At 45.9% G+C, this 16,988-nt stretch overlaps 1 protein-coding gene across 1 annotated transcript in view; it reads left to right on the top strand.

Annotated features, from left to right (window-relative positions):
• Positions 1 to 7,381: 7,381 nt before the first annotated feature.
• The window catches only part of cd109 (CD109 molecule), a 93,766-nt gene continuing 84,159 nt past the window's right edge, over positions 7,382 to 16,988 (top strand). Inside the window, exons 1-2 of the mRNA XM_067988433.1 lie at positions 7,382 to 7,458; positions 10,330 to 10,490. Coding sequence (XP_067844534.1) covers positions 7,382 to 7,458; positions 10,330 to 10,490 — 238 coding nt within the window. The remainder of the gene's footprint in view (positions 7,459 to 10,329; positions 10,491 to 16,988) is intronic.

Below are 16,988 nucleotides of genomic sequence, written 5' to 3'. Positions count from 1 at the left end.
GAGATTAGACCAGGCCCCCTCGTGCTGAGAAAAGCACTGAAGAGCAGAATGACCTGTTTTTTCCCCTTTAACAATCTACAAATCCCAACTTCTCAATTTGCACAATTCACAGTTTGTGTGTAGTTAAAGAGTCCCCACCCATCTGCTCCACTCCTCGCTCTCAGGTTCTGAGCAAGCCTGGTTTTCAGCTGTAAGAGCAGTGCGAATTAAGAGAGACTGTCCTGAGGCATCTAAATTCCTTCCATTTGCCACCGTAACTGTACAATAACTTACACCAGCCTGCTCCCTAACTTGTAATTGCATCCTTTTTAACATTTCTTTGTGTGAGTTCGGTTTTATTTTGCAGATCGAGGTTTAATAACTTCAACATTTAACTGCAAGCCCTTTACATGTGGTCTTTGTTTCCATATTAACATTGGCTGATTTCCTTTCTGTGTGTGAGCACGGTGTTGTTTTCTTTGACGATTAATTGATCAGGCGGATACATACCTTTCATCTCCGTATTAAGATGCTCGTCTCACCTTGTTTCACCAAGTCGCAGAATTTTTTTCTTTTGCACCCCCTTTCATTCCCCCCCCCACCACCGCTCCAAACCACGACCTGCCTGAGTTGACGCATCAGTGCAGGACATGTTGCTATGTTGTTTGCCTGTTGCAAGTTTGCGGAGGCTGGGGAGGTCGCGATCGTGGAGGCGACCCGAGGCAGCAGAGGCCCAGATTATTTTGATCACTTTTGCTCTTCCGAGGCCCACGAAAGGAATTCAAGACTTACCTTTCGCTGGTCCTTCTCTCTTCCATCACCCGTGCACAGCGCAGGCTCCGACCACTCCCTACCTAAATTGACATTCAGGGTCCTATTAATGTCACAGGCCCCCAAATTTCCATATTAAAAGGAGCTTATCGCCTGTAACGGTTACAGATCCCACCTTGAGGCCATTACCTCCTCGTTAACACCAGGAGAAGGGAGTGAAAATCGACCCCACGCACTCTAAAAGGACTTTCATATCTCACCTTTCACTGGGCTGTCCCTCTACAAACTCCACAGCTCGATCAATACAATATTTTGTCATTTACACTGGATGACGGGCTCGTTGACTGCTGGAGGATTGCGAAAGGAGAATTATTACAGGTGCAATTGCTTGGCTGTCCTTTCTTTCGTTCCTATTATCGAGTTTTCATTCTGCACAAAAACCGCCCTCAGCAAAATTCGCATGCACCCCTCCCCCTATTTTGATTGAGGGTTGTTAAAATGATGAAGAGAGAATAATGGGGGGGGATAAGAGAAAATAATGCCCTCCCTCAGATCTACAGAGGCGGCATTGCTAATATCCCAGGTAGAACCAGGAGGAGGCCATTCAGCCCCTCTAGCCTGCTACGCCATTCAATTAGATCGCGGCTGATCTGTATCTCAACTCTACCTGTCGTTTATCCATATCCCTTGATACCCTCACCCAACAAAAATCTATCGATCTCAGTCTTGAAAGCTCCAATTGTCCTCCAGCATCCACAGCCTTTTGGGGGTGAGAATGATAGATTTCTACTACCCTTTGTGTGAAAAAAGTGCTCGGTGATTTCCCTCCAAAATAGCCAAGTTCTAATTTTAAGGTTATGCCCCCTTGTTCTGGACTCCCCCACCAGAGGAAACAATTTCTCTTTGTCTACCCTATCGTATCCTTTTAAACACCTCGATCAGATCACCCCTCAATCTTCTGTAATCAAGGCAATACAAACCAAGTTTATGCAACCTGTCATAATTTAACCCTTTTAGCCCCAGTATCATGCTGGTGAATCTGCGCTGCATCCTCTCCAAGGCCAATATATCCTTCCTGAGGTGCAGTGCCCAAAACTGAACGCAGTACCTACAGATAGGGTCTGACCAAGGCTCTGTGCAACTGAAGATCTACCTTCCAGCAATTATACCAAGTGATAGTTAGGAGCATATTTGAAACGACACCGTCCTGACTGAGAGCAATAACTAGGTCACTGAGGTATAAGAAGGATGGTGTGATGCTAGAACAAGTATTAGCCTTTGTAGTTGTATTGCTGTCCAAAAGCCATTCACAGCAGTTTACAGTACAAGTTTGAATGAATAAAAATGTATTAGGAAACCCAATCTGATGAGGCTATCTCGTATCAATCACAACCCATTTTATAAATGAGACAGTGTCCTCTTTAGCTTCAGGTTAAAAAGTCCGACACCTTTGCTGAAGGAAGCGCTCACCAATGTTGGAGTGTCTTTAAAGAGAATGTCACAACAACACAACCCCTTTTACGAACGAAAATAAAAATCAGTGCGGGGTCATTTTAACAGTGGCCGCCGGCGTAAAATGGCCAATATCGAATTGGCCACTCATTACACACCCCAAATTTTCCTTTCCGTTGAAGTCAATGGAAAGAAAGAACTTGCATTTATATAGCGCCTTTCACGACCTCAGGACGCCCCAAAGTGTTTTACAGCCAATGAAGTACTTTTTTTTTTTGAAGTGTAGTCACTGTTGTAATGTAGGAAATGCGGCAGCCAATTTGTGCACAGCAAGATCCCACAAACAGCGATGAGATAAATGAGCCGATAATCTGTTTTAGTGACGTTGGTCGGAAGGAGAAATTGGGCGGGGAGTACAACGGGCGGCCAATTCGATAGCGCCCAAAGTTAAAATTACCCCCAATACCCTTTTGTTTCATCCTTTCCATTTCTGTCAAAATGTAAAGTAACTTTGTTTACCCCGCTGAGCAGAATGAGAGTGAGTTCACTCGGGCGTTGCTTGGCTGCACGGCTGCCAACGAGTGTTCTTGTTGCCAGTAGCTCTTCGGGGGTTTTAATGCATTGGCTTTCAAAAGAAGAAAGGCCCTTAAAGCTGGACGGCGCAATGGGTTAGGCACTGACCTCTCACCTCTGAGGAACTGGCTTCTTATCCAGCCCTGACCAATGTGATGAAAGGCTTCCCTGGTTTCTAGTCACCCCTCCTAATATCTCCTTTGTCTCGGTGTCAATTACTTAATCTGATTACGTTCCAGTGAAGCGCCTTGGGATGTTCTTCGACATTAAAGGTGCTATATAAATGCAGGTTGTTGTTGTTAATGTCAAAATAAAATTTAGGATAGAGATATAATAGATAAGAAAAGAGCGTAGGAGGGGGGGAGAAACAGGAACAGCAGGGTGAGTGCAAGTGAAATACATTTCCCACTTTGTACTCCTGTTTTCTCGCTAAAATCATCGGTAGGAAAAATTTCAGCTGCCTTCCTGTTTGATGCACAAAGAACTATTGCATAGAATTATATAGAATCAGGAATAGAAACAGGCCATTCGGCCCATCTTGTCTATGCCGATGTTTCTGCTCCACACGAGCCTCCTCCCTCCCTACTTCATCTCACCCTATCAGCATATCCTTCTATTCCTTTCACCCATCGTGGACTTATCAAGCTTCCCCTGAAATGCATCAACTTCCTTTTAAATGCATCAGAGCGTTCAAAGGCTTTACACGTGGAGAAAATTAATATAATTGTGTATCAGAAAAAAGTGCACAGTGTTTGCAGACAGGGGGAAAGTTGAAGGGCTATTTTTACCTGAGTATTTTTTGTTTGCATATGTTATATATGTTGGGGCATTACATTTCATGCTGTTCTGAAAATAAGGCTAAAACAGTTAAATCTCTGAAGGATTAGGACAACTAAAACTTTCATTATAATGGAGGGTTTGGAGTCCCTCTTGACCAGTTCTCGGTGGTTGCCCTCTTGCCTCTGACTCAGAAGGTTACGGGTTCAAGCTCTGGTTCCAGCGACATCAACAAACAATCTAGGCTGACGCTGCAGCATTGCGCTGTCGGAGGTGCCGTCTTTTGGAGGCGACGTTAAACTGAGGACCTGTCTGCCCTCTCAGGTAACAGAGAAGATCTCGTGGCACTATTCCAAGAGGCGTAGATGAGTTCTCCCTGGTGTCTTGGCCAACATTTATCCCTCAACCAACATCACTGGTCATTATCTCATTGCTGTTTGTGAGACCTGTTTGTGTTTGAAGCTCTCTGGGCAACTTGGGACGGGCAATAAATGCCAGCCTTGCCAGCGACGCCCACATCCCTGAGAATGAATAACGAAAGAGAAAAGCAATTAGCACTACTCCGTGGGTAGGACATGTGCTGGTTACACAGTTATCGTTTCCTCCCCATTGTTTGTTACCTTTGTATATTGGCACTGAGTCACCGGCGGTAACAATCCATACGAGTCCTGTGGGTGTAATTTAAGAACTACATAGTGAACACACATTCACTGGTAAATACTGGGAGGGGCCAGGTGTGAAGGAAAGGGAGATCACCAAAGCTGTACATTGTTCCGCCTTAAGGTTCTTACTGAAAATTAAACCATTCAAATGTATACACAAAAGCAAATTAGTTGGTAAAAACACAAGGACACGGAATGAGAAAAAGTCCATTTGTCCCATCAGGTTAATCCTTAGAGTCCGCAAAGAATCTGCTCGACTCTCAACTCTACCTGACCCAATTAATAACATAAGGAAAGGTACTGCAAACATTCTCCATGTCCCGCAAAGGAGAATCAAGCAGAGCTGTAAAACACCAATCTAAGCTTACATCTTGCGTCAATCATAAAAAAATAAAAGAAAGACGTGCAATTACATAGCGCCTTTCATGACCTCAGGATGGCTCAAGGTACTTTACAGCCAATGAAATACTTTTTGAAGTGTAGTCACTGTTGTAATGTATGAAACCCGGCAGCCAATTTGCGCACAGCAAGCTCCCACAAACAGCAATGTAATAATGACCAGATAATCTGTTTTTTAGGTGTTGGTTGAGGGATAAATATTGGCCGGGACACTGGGGAGAACTCCTTGCTCTTCTTCCAATAGTGCCATTGGATCTTTTATGCTCACCTGAGAGAGCAGATGGGGCCTCGGTTTATCGCTTCATGCGAAAGACAGCACCTCCATTGGTGCAACACTCCCTCAGTACTGTACTGAAGTGTCAGCCTAGATTATGTACTCAAGTCTTTGGAGTGGGACTTGAACTCATGACCTTCTGACTCAGGAAGGAAACCACAGGTGGGTGCCTAACGGATGCGAGTATATCGGGCGGGTGTATGATAGGAAGGGCATGTAACGGGTGGGTCTATGACGGGCAGGTGTGTGATGGGGGCGTGTGATGGGAGATGTGTAACGGGCAGATGTGTGACGGGGGTGTGTGATGGCGAGGTGTGTGACGGGGGCGTGTGATGGGTGGGTGTATGACGAGCAGTTGTGTGATGGATGGGTGTGTGACGGGGGCATGTAATGGGCAGGTGTGTGATGGGGTTGTGTGATGGGCATGCGTGTGACTGGCGGGTGTGTGACAGGGAGTGTGATGGCGGGTATGTTACCGGGCATGTAACAGGCAGGTGTGTGATGGGGGTGTGTGACGGATGGGTGTGTGACGGGCGGGTGTATAACGGGCAGTTGTGTGACTGATGGGTGTGTGACGGGGGCATGTAATGGGCAGGTGTGTGATAGGGTGTGTGTGACGGGCGGGTGTGTGATGGGCGAGTATGTGACGGGGCGTGTAACGGGCAGATGTATGATGGGGCACGTGACAGATGGGTGTGTGACGGGGCGGGTGTATGATGGGCAGTTGTGTGATGGACAGGTTTGTGATGGGGATGTGTGACGGGCGGGTGTGTGACGGGGCGTGTGATGGCGGGTGTGTGACGGGGCGTGTGATGGACAGGTTTGTGATGGGGATGTGTGACGGGCGGGTGTGTGACGGGGCGTGTGATGGCGGCTGTGTGACGGGGCGTGTGATGGCGGGTGTGTGATGGGGCGTGTGATGGTGGGTGTGTGACGGGCAAGTGTATGATCGGGGTGTGATGGGTGGGTGTATGACCGGTTGGTCTATGATGGATGGGTGTATGACGGCGGATGTGTGATGGGGGCATGTCACAGGCATGTGTGTGACGAGAGCATGTAACAGACAGGTGTGTGATGGGGGGACATGTGACGGGTGGGTATGTGATTGACGGGTGTGTCACGGGGGCGTGTGATGGGCAGATGTGTGACGGGTGGGTGTGTGACGGGCAGGTCTATGACAGGTGAGTGTGTGATGGGCGGGTGTATGACGGGCACGTGTATGACTGATGGGTGTGTGACGGACATGTGTGTGTGTGACGGACGGGTGTGTGACGGGTGGGTTTTAACACCCTAAATATCTCAAAACAATTAATTGAACTTTTAAAAAGGAAAGAAAACTCAGAGATTGAATATATTTGTCACAACGGGGCCTTTTTTAGGATGTGCCTCTCATTTATAAAGTTTTGTGGAGAAAAATAGGTTTCCCTAGACTGTGAGTTCTGTAATAAGATTCACCTCCTGTATATAAGACTGGCACTGCTCCCAGGATAGGGGAGGGAGAGAGGGTGGGGAGCGAGCAGATAGAAGTGCTCACAGCAGGAGCTCTGCACTGATCTCAATGACATCTTGATACACGGTCTGGAGAGAGGGAGGCTGCAACAGAAGGAGAGAGAAAGAGTGTCTGTACCATAGAAGGAGAGAGAGAGAGAGAGAGTGAGAGTGCCACAGAGAGAGAAAGAGGAGAGACTGTGCCACAGCGGGCGAGAGAGAGTGTGGAGGATAGAGTGTGCCATAGAGAGAGAGAGGGTGGAAGAGAGACAGACTGTGCCATAGAGTGTGCCAGAGGGAGAGAAATATAGACTGTGCCATTGAGGTAGAAAGTGAGAGACTGTGTCACAGAGAGACAGAGAGAAAGAGAGTGCATCATAGAGAGAGAGAGAGAGTCGTAAAGAGAGAGAGAGTGAGCCACAGAGAGAGAGAGAGAGTCGTAAAGAGAGAGAGTGAGGCAAAGTGAGAGAGTGTGCCATAGAGAGAGAGAGTGCCAGAGAGAGAGAGAGAGAGTGCCAGAGAGAGAGAGAGTGTGCCATAGAGAGAGAGAGAGAGAGAGAGTGCCAGAGAGAGTGTGCCATAGAGAGAGAGAGAGAGAGAGTGCCAGAGAGAGAGAGAGAGAGAGTGCCAGAGAGAGTGTGCCATAGAGAGCGAGAGAGAGTGCCAGAGAGAGTGTGCCATAGAGAGAGAGAGGGAGTGCCAGAGAGAGAGAGAGAGAGTGCCAGAGAGAGTGTGCCATAGAGAGTGAGAGAGAGTGCCAGAGAGAGAGAGAGAGAAAGAGAGTGCCAGAGAGAGAGTTCCATAGAGAGAGAGAGTGCCAGAGAGAGTGTTCCATAGAGAGAGAGAGAGAGAGTGTGCCATAGAGAGAGAGAGAGAGAGTGCCAGAGAAAGTGTGCCTGAGAAGGAGAGTGCGTTACAGGAGAATTCTCCCTTGAAGCGAGACAGACTGTGCCACTGATAGATATTGTGGTACTGAGAGGAACACTGCTTACCTGGGGTCTGCACCATGACGCCGCTCACCTGGACACTGTCCGTCTCTGCCCAGCTGCTGCTCAGTCTCTTCTCCACCTGCAGCTCCAGCAGGTAAGTCCCAGGTTAAACGGGTACTGTTTGTAATAAAGTATTTCCAGGCTTATTGCTTTTTAAAAAATATACTTGTATCCATTTAATAATTTTAAAATAATTCCATTCACCTCTTCAGTCAGGCAGAGAATGAGGATGGAATCTGTGTATTATTTTTTCGATAGCCGTTGGATATTTTTCTGTTAAAATGCATGTTGTCTTCAGTTTGTGAGTTATGTAGTCAGTGTGAATGTTTATTAACTCCTGCCTAGTCCTAAAGTGTCGGTGACTCAATGATCACTGTGTGTTATTCCTGGGACCCATTTATCCCTGTGTCTAAATACCCGTCTGTGCGGACTGTTTATTCTCTGTAAAGTACAATATGAGGTTCCAGGAAACAATTCAAATTCTGGTTAAATTGACTAAATGTGTGACCGTTACCGACACAAAGGGATCATATTCACATCTCTCCCCACGTTGAGAAAGTTGTGTTTTTAAAAAAAATTCTTACCATACCTCTTGAGTATCTTTCTGTGCATGTATATAATATGTATAGATGCAGACTTATAGAGTGAATGTGGATATATAGAGTGAATGCAGATATATAGTGTGTCAAATTGGATAACACAAGAAATGTCAACAACTTCTGAAACAGATTCAATGTATAAATGTTACATGTACACTCACAGAGAAAGACAATTTGTGGATTTATTCACATGATTAAAAAAATGTGAGATTTTGTGTGTGTGTGTGTATATATATACACATAATATATCTGTGTGTGTATCTCTGTGTACGTGAATCTGTGTGTGTATATATTTATATCTGTGTGTGTGTATCTCTGCATATGTGAATCTGTGTGTGTGTATATATTTATATCTGTGTGTGTGTATCTCTGCATATGTGAATCTGTGTGTGTGTATATATTTATATCTGTGTGTGTGTATATATTTATATCTGTGTGTGTATATATTTATATCTGTGTGTGTATATATTTATATCTGTGTGTGTATATATTTATATCTGTGTGTGTATATATTTATATCTGTGTGTGTATATATTTATATCTGTGTGTGTGTATATATTTATATCTGTGTGTGTGTATATATTTATATCTGTGTGTGTATATATTTATATCTGTGTGTGTGTATATATTTATATCTGTGTGTGTATATATATTTATATCTGTGTGTGTATGTGTGTACACGGATATATTCTGGTCCCTTTTGATCACAGGCTAAATTGTCTGAATCATTGCTCCTTCTCTAAAGATTTGCTGTATCAATGTATATGTTATGTATTTATATATTGTTTATATGTGTGTATTTACATATTGTATACGGGATACATAATCCACACACTTAGTCCCATGTTTCAAAGGGCTAATGTTTTACGCTAAATTGAATGTTTACCAACATTTTGAAGGGGGAGGGAGAGGGGGTAACAGAGTCATACATCATTTTCCCCATGATAACACTGTGTGCAAGTGAAGTGACGATAGGGTTTGCTGTGATTTACATCGTGGCCTTAGCACGGAGATTGGTGCACCTTTAACACATATTTGCACTTTAACTTCCTTGTTATTGATTGTGTCGTTTTTAAGTAAAATGTAAATGGGAATTCCTGGGGGTTCTGCGGCTCTGGAGCTTTGCCTGAATTCAAAGTAATTAATTGTATGTGAAACGCTTTGTGTCGCCTTTGAAATATATCAGAAGGGGCTGTATATTTGCAGGTTTGATAGGGAAAAAGATTATTGCAGGTTTAACATGAAATCGGCAAAAACTTTACGGGGTGGATTTTGACTTTTTGGCCGCTGCTCGGCCTCCCATTTTGGTGGCTAAGAGGCCCCCCTCGCGATTTTGAGACCCCCAATCTAATTTAAATCTGGCAGGCAAGCTGCTGGGCATCAAACAGGGGTCCTGACGCAGCTGGCCGGATTGAGGCCTCAAGACTGGGCCACCAGCAAGATAAGATCACCGTCCACCATGAATTGGTTTTGTCTCTATGGAGTTTCAAGCGGCTTTTATACAGTGCAGCACTTGCCGTGGTGTTTGGTTTAAAAAGTGAATGAAGCGCCCCCAGTGGCTCAGTGGAGAAGTGCGCTGGCCAGTGTGGTACTGAGCCATACAGAGCTGGAAGGTCCTCGATTCTCTCCCTGTTCTGTGCTGAGTTCGCTGATCTCCCAGTGTCCCAGGTGACCCTGACTTCCAAAGGAGAGAAGGACAAAATCGGCCAGGGTTCCTCATCCTCATCACCATCCAATGACTCCTGCTAGAAAGTACGTGGGTAGACTTTAGATAAGAAGAAGGCCTGGCTCGGATCAAATACTGCTACTCACCGTCCAGGCTCACGCATAGGAACAGGAGGAGGCCATTCAGCCCCTCGAGCCTGTTCCGCCATTCAATTAGTTCATGGCTCATCTGTATCTCAACTCCTTCTCCCCGTCTTGGTTGCAGATCCTTTAATACCCTTGCCCAACAAGAACCTATCAATCTCAGTTTTGAAATTTTCAATTGACCCCCAGCCTCAACAGATTTTGGGGGGAGAGAGTTCCAGATTTCCACAACCCTTTGTGTGAAGAAGTGCTTCCTGACATCACCCATGAACGGCCTAGCTCTAATTTAAGAGTCTAATGTTCTGGACTCCCCCGCCAGAGGAAATAGTCTCCATCTACTCTATCAAATCCTTTAATCATCTTAAACCCCTCAATTGGATCATCTTCTACACTCAAGGGAATACAAGCCGAGTCTGACGATAACCAGACGATGCGTATCCCAGCATAAGTCAACCCCTTCAGGGGAGGAAGGAAGGATATTGGTGGGGAAAATAGGGAAAGGCAATCTAGAAGTGTGGAATTACATGGGTGACCCTGTTTCTTTCTTTACATTGAAGACCGACCTACATTATCACGGCACCAAGAAGACTTTTCCCCAGAGTTAATATGACCTTCACGGTATGTCCTTTGCAGGACGGCCAGTCCCCTCTGAGAATAACAGCACGGATCAGCAAGGCCGGGCAGAATCTGAAGAGTGCTGAAGGTACCTTCCACCCAGGTAAGATTACCTGGAACGATCAGGGTTGAACGCATGGGAAAGGTCCCTCGACTCTGCCTTTCAAACACTACCAGAGTTTTACATTAAAAAAAAATATAAGCTCAGTGGGTAACACTTTTGCCTCTGAGTCAAATTCCACTCCAGAGACTTTGAGCACATAATCTAGACTAACACACCAGTGCAGTTCTGAGGGAGCATTGAACTGAACTGTCGGAGGTGCCGTCTTTCAGATCAGACGTTAAGCCGATGGCACTATTTCGAAGAAGAGCAGGGAAGTTCTCCCCGGTGTCCTGGCCCAATATTTATCCCTCAACCAACATCACTAAACCAGATTATCTGGTCATTTATCTCATTGCTGTCTGTGGGATCTTGCTGTGCGCAAATTGGCTGCTGCGTTTCCTACATTACAACAGTGACTGCACTTCAAAAGTACTTCATTGGCTGTAAAGCGCTTTGGGACGTCCTGAGGTCGTGAAAGGCTCTATATAAATGCAAGTCTTTCTTTCTTTCCTTCATATCTATATTGCAAAACCAGCACCTAAAATAAGTGAATTGGTTGTGCAGTAATGGCTGCGTCCCAGGTGTTGCAGAAAGTCACCTATTTATGTTGTGCTGGGATCGTTTTCCAGAGCAACTGGTTCCACTTTAAATCAATCTGTGCACATGCAAATTGGCACATCTGCTGCTCATTTAAAGCAACAGCTGGTGAGAATACATCATCAACAACAACAACAACTTGCATTTATATGGCGCCTTTAACACAGTAAAATGTCCCAAGACGCTTCAAAGGAGCGATTATCAAATAAAATTTGAAACCGAGCCACGTAAGGAGGTATTAGGAGAGGTGACCAAAAGCTAGAATTACATAGAAGTTGCAGCACAGAAACAGGCCATTCGGCCCAACTGGTCTATGCCGGTGTTTTTGCTCCACATGAGCCTCCTCCCACCCTACTTCATCTCACCCTATCAGCATATCCTTCTATTCCTTTCTCCCTCATGTGTTTGTCTAACTTCCCCTTAAATGCACCTATGCTATTCACCTCAACCACTCCTTGTGGTAGCAAGTTCCACATTCCCACCACTCTCTGGGTAAAGAAGTTTCTCCTGAATTCCATATTGGATTTATTAGTGACTATTTTATATTTATGGCCCCTAGTTTTGGTCTCCCCCACAAGTGGAAAAATCTTCTCTACATTTACCCTGTCAAACCATTTCCTAATCTTAAAAATTATATTAAAGATTACCATCGCCGAATCCCCCACCATCAACATCCTGGGGGTCACCATTGACCAGAAACTTAACTGGGCCAGCCATGTAAATACTGTGGCTACAAGAGCAGGTCAGAGGCTGGGTATTCTGTGGTGAGTGACTCACCTCCTGACTCCCCAAAGCCTTTCCAACATCTACAAGGCACAAGTCAGGAGTGTGATGGAATATCTCCACTTGCTTGGATGAGTGCAGCTCCAACAACACTCAAGAAGCTCGACACCATCCAGGACAAAGCAGCCCGCTTGATTGGCACCCCATCCACCACCCTAAACATTCACTCCCTTCACCATCGGCGCACTGTGGCTGCAGTGTGTACCATCCACAGGATGCACTGCAGCAACTTGCCAAGGCTTCTTCGACAGCATCTCCCAAACCTGCAACCTCTACCACCTAGAAGGACAAGAGCAGCAGGCACATGGGAACAACACCACCTGCACGTTCCCCTCCAAGTCACACACCATCCCGACTTGGAAATATATCGCCGTTCCTTCATCATCCCTGGGTCAAAATCCTGAAACTCCCTTCCTAACAGCACTGTGGGAGATCCTTCACCACACGGACTGCAACGGTTCAAGAAGGCGGCTCACCACCACCTTCTCAAGGGCAATTAGGGATGGGCAATAAATGCCGGCCTCGCCAGCGACGCCCACATCCCATGAACGAATAAAAAAATATATAGTGCCTTTAACGTAGCAAAACGTCCCAAGACGCTTCGCAGGAGTGAAAATCAGACAAAAATTGACACCGAGTCAAAGAAGGAGACGTTAGGACAGGTGACCAAATACAAGGTCAAAGAGGTAGGTTTTAAGGAGCGTCTTAAAAGAGGAGAGAGAGGTAGAGTGATGGAGAGGTTTAGGGAGGGAATTCCAGAGTTTAGGGCCTAGGCAGCTGAAGGCACGGCCGCCAATGGTGGAACGATGAAAATCAGGGATGCGCAAGAGGCCAGAATTGGAGGAGCGCAGAGATCTCGGAGGGTTGCGAGGCTGGAGGAGGTTACAGAGATAGGGAGGGGCGAGGCCATGGAGGGATTTGAACATGAGGATGAGAATTTTGAAATCAAGGTGTTGCCGGACTGAGAGCCAAAGTAGGTCACTGGGCACAGGGGTGATGGGGAAATTCTGGATGGCTCTATTGGCCAGTTTGGACAGGTTGTCTGAACCATTCAGCCCATATGATTGGGGGGGGGGGTGGGGTTGGGAACATGGCTGCCTCTGTCTTTGACAGCAAGGGTGTTTACATTGTCCTCCCCTCCTCCTTGCCCATGTTGGTGAAGCCACATTTTACAGGAAATTAGCAATGCAGATCAGGGAAGGAAACTGTTAAATATCAAATTGCGACCATTTTTCAAAAGGTAAAAAGAAACTTGATGCCAGCTTAGAACTCACCTAAACTGTTGATTTAAAAGATCGTATTGCAATCAATTACAAAAAAAAATGAGTCTAACACAATATTTGTTTGCTATAGTCCTTTTGAAATAAGGATACAGGGAATGAGGCTTCTCATGTTTGTGACTGGATTAAATATCATATTTATGGGCAAATATGAATCCCAGGCTGACTTAATACTTTCAACATCAACAAAAAAAAAGCTTTTGTTTCCAAAATAATGTATATGATGCATGAAAAAACAACCCAAGGAATCGTTCAGTTTAATTCTGACTGATATTCTTTGGATAGACTTTTTCTCTCAACTAACGAACTTGTTGTACAATTGTGCCCTTAAGCTTTTGTTGCTGACAGCACTACTGAACCGGGATTGTTTAATTGGCTTTGTCCGACTGTATCAATAGCAGAGGCTTAATATGTTTCTGTTATGGGGAGATTATCAAAGAAGAAAAGGCAGAAGATTGTCTGAATAATTGGGCGTGGCCATGTGAGGGATCGAGTTTTAAGAACTCTGCTGATGGCGTTGCCTTTTCCAGGGAATTGCACAGGCGTAATTGGAGCACTCTTAGAAAAGCCACTGTAAGAAATCTAACCTGACATTATTCCTTTGCATAAGCGTTCCCTGGCCTCCACCCTCCCGCAAACTGAGTAAGTTCTCCCCCTTGGGGGAATGGGTGGTGCAGTGAGTCAGCACACCATCCTTCCACCTTTGAGAACTGGCCGCCAATCCTGTTTGGACGACACGCCACTGTTATATCGTGCTCGTGCCCCGTCTCCCGATACGCAGTGGATGGCAACACCAAAGATAAACTCTCCAGACTTGCTAAACGCTAGTGGTCTAGAAAACCCATCAAAAAAAAGAACTGGTCTTCCCAGCCACCGGCCTTGGAGAATCTGGAAAATGTACCCCTTTGTGCCGGTGCCAATTACACAAGACCCAGGTGCCAAGTGCCAGCAACAACAGCACACTAGAGAAATGGTCGGAATATCTCCTGTGTTCCCATTGCAACAGTACTACATGAAATAATTTGGACAACACCAACTTGCATTTATATTACATAGAATTACACAGAATTTACAGCACAGAAACAGGCCATTCGGCCCAACTGGTCTGTGCCGGTGTTTATGCCCTACATGAGCCTCCTCCCACCCTACTTCATCTCACCCTATCAGCATATCCTTCTATTACTTTCTCCCTCATGTGTTTATCCAGCTTCCCCTTAAATGCATCTATGCTATTCACCTCAACTACTCCTTGTGGTAGCGAGTTCCACATTCTAACCACTCTCTCGGTAAAGAAGTCTCTCCTGAATTCCCTATTGGATTTATTAGTGACTATCTTATATTTATGGCCTCCCTCACAAGTGGAAATATCTTTTCTACATCTACCCTGTCAAACTGTTTCCTAATCTTAAAGATTATATTAAAGATTATAAAGTGCCTTTAACGTAGCAAAACATCCCAAGGCTCTTCGCAGGAGCGAAAATCAGACAAAAATTGACACCGAGCCAAAGAAGGAGACGTTCGGACAGGTGACCAAATGCAAGGTCAACGAGGTCGGTTTTAAGCAGACAGGAAAGAAGGACTCAAGAGGGGTAAAGAGAAGGGAAGGAAAAGGGAGATAGAAGTAATGGGCTCGGGTCTGGAGAGGCAGTCAAAATGTGCATGTGAATGGGTACAGGGAAACTCAGGTTACATAGGCATGGCAAAGATTAGGATAGTGGACAGTTTCAGCCCTGTTCTTTGCAGACTAAGGCTCAAGGCACAAAATGGCCCCAATGTGTAATCTCAAGCACAGAGGCCGGAAGGCTGGGAGGCATGGGAAATGAAAATGTCGTTCTGGCTCAGTGAGCGCACTGTCCTGTTAAAGTACATTGTTGGGGCACAGTGTAAGTAGCATCACTCTGCATCTAGCTCATGCTATACTTAACCTGGGAGTGCTTGGTTCAGATGTTGAATGCCCAAAGTGTTTCATCCCCCAGCACTGACCTCGTCATATTGTGGAGAGCAAAGCTACCAAATATTGGAACAAAGAGGTCATGGCGGGTCGGGTGGGTTAGGATGGTATTTCGTGGAGTCAATGGCCAGAAAATTCCTCAGAGCTTTTCACAGCCAACCAGGACACATTGACCAGGAAATTCCTCAGAGGCGCGCCCACTCTGTTGGCGGACGTCTGGCGGAAACCCTGCTCACATGCCTAAACAGGAGAGTTTCTGCCCAAGTAACGCCAGTGGAGCAGGAGCAGCTCCCAGGAATTTCCCGACCAATGTAGTCCCGGGTGTCAGGGAAAAGCAGGTGCGGCAGGAGACTTGTTCACTGTGGTTATAATATATTTATTTCTTCTCCTCCATTGATGAAGCTGTCCTTTGAAGAAGCTCAGTTTCATCTTTTTTTTAATTCGTTCACGGGATGTGGGCGTCGCTGGCGAGGCCGGCATTTATTGCCCATCCCTAATTGCCCTCGAGAAGGTGGTGGTGAGCCGCCTTCTTGAACCGCTGCAGTCCGTGTGGTGACGGTTCTCCCACAGTGCTGTTAGGAAGGGAGTTCCAGGATTTTGACCCAGGGACAATGAAGGAACGGCGATATATTTCCAAGTCGGGATGGTGTGTGACTTGGAGGGGAACGTGCAGGTGGTGTTGTTCCCATGCGCCTGCTGCCCTTGTCCTTCTAGGTGGTAGAGGTCGCGGGTTTGGGAGGTGCTGTCGAAGAAGCCTTGGCGAGTTGCTGCAGTGCATCCTGTGGATGGTGCACACTGCAGCCACAGTGCGCCGGTGGTGAAGGGAGTGAATGTTTAGGGTGGTGGATGGGGTGCCAATCAAGCGGGCTGCTTTATCTTGGATGGTGTCGAGCTTCTTGAGTGTTGTTGGAGCTGCACTCATCCAGGCAAGTGGAGAGTATTCCATCACACTCCTGCCAAAAACTTCTCTTGCTAATAAAAGCTCTTAACTCTGCGTAAATTAGTTCAAGTTTTGGATACTGCCTCCCAAATCTGGGGAGGCGACCTTGCAGCCATAGATAGGATACAAGAAAAAATGTTTGTCACCTTGGAGGCATTCCTCACTCACCTATAGCCTCCAATCTCACTCTCTCAAAAGCAACCTTTCTTGCCCTTCTCTATTTTCCTGGTATTATGGCCATTGCTTCTCTGAAATGTTCTTTCTTGCCCCTCCAAAGCTCTGAATGCACTGTTCTTCTGCACTTTCTCCAACCTGCACCATCAGGTTGCTGCATTCAACGCTGAATTGAAGTCTCTTGCTCTTAACTCTTTCTTTCCCAGGGTCTCAAAACTGTGGGGTTCCTCAGTCTTCCAATCCTCCTACAGTCTACAGCCTTTAAAAGCCAACCTCGGCATCATGTAACCAATATTTCTTGATTTGACCTGGGTTTTTTTTTTCTAGTTATTTCAACTTTGTGACATGAAGAACATGGGACTGGAATTCTGTAGGTTCGGGTTGATTCATTTTCCTTCCTGTTTCCTGCTGAATGGCTGTAAAATAAAGGAATCCCATTAGAGGGGTAGAACAACATCAACTTGCATTTATATGGCCGCGTTAAAATAGTAAAATGTCCCAAGGCGCTTCACAGGAGCATAATCAAACATTAATTGACACCAAGCCACGTAAGGAGATATTAGGACAGGTAGTTTTTTAAGGAGCGTCTTAAAGGAGGAGAGAGAGGTAGAGAAGCGGAGAGGTTTAGGGAGGGAATTTCGGAGTTTAGGGCCCAGGCAGCCGAAGGCACGGCCGCCAATGGTGGGGCGATGAAAATCGGGGATGCGCAAGAGGCCAGAATTGGAGGAGCGCAGAGATCTCGGAGGGTTGTAGGGCTGGAGGAGGTTACAGAG

Source organism: Heptranchias perlo, chromosome 8, assembly GCF_035084215.1.
Source record: "Heptranchias perlo isolate sHepPer1 chromosome 8, sHepPer1.hap1, whole genome shotgun sequence".
NCBI classification, from domain to species: domain Eukaryota; kingdom Metazoa; phylum Chordata; class Chondrichthyes; order Hexanchiformes; family Hexanchidae; genus Heptranchias; species Heptranchias perlo.
The sequence above is the reverse complement of the archived record's forward strand: the minus strand, read 5'-3'. Positions and strand labels throughout refer to the sequence as shown.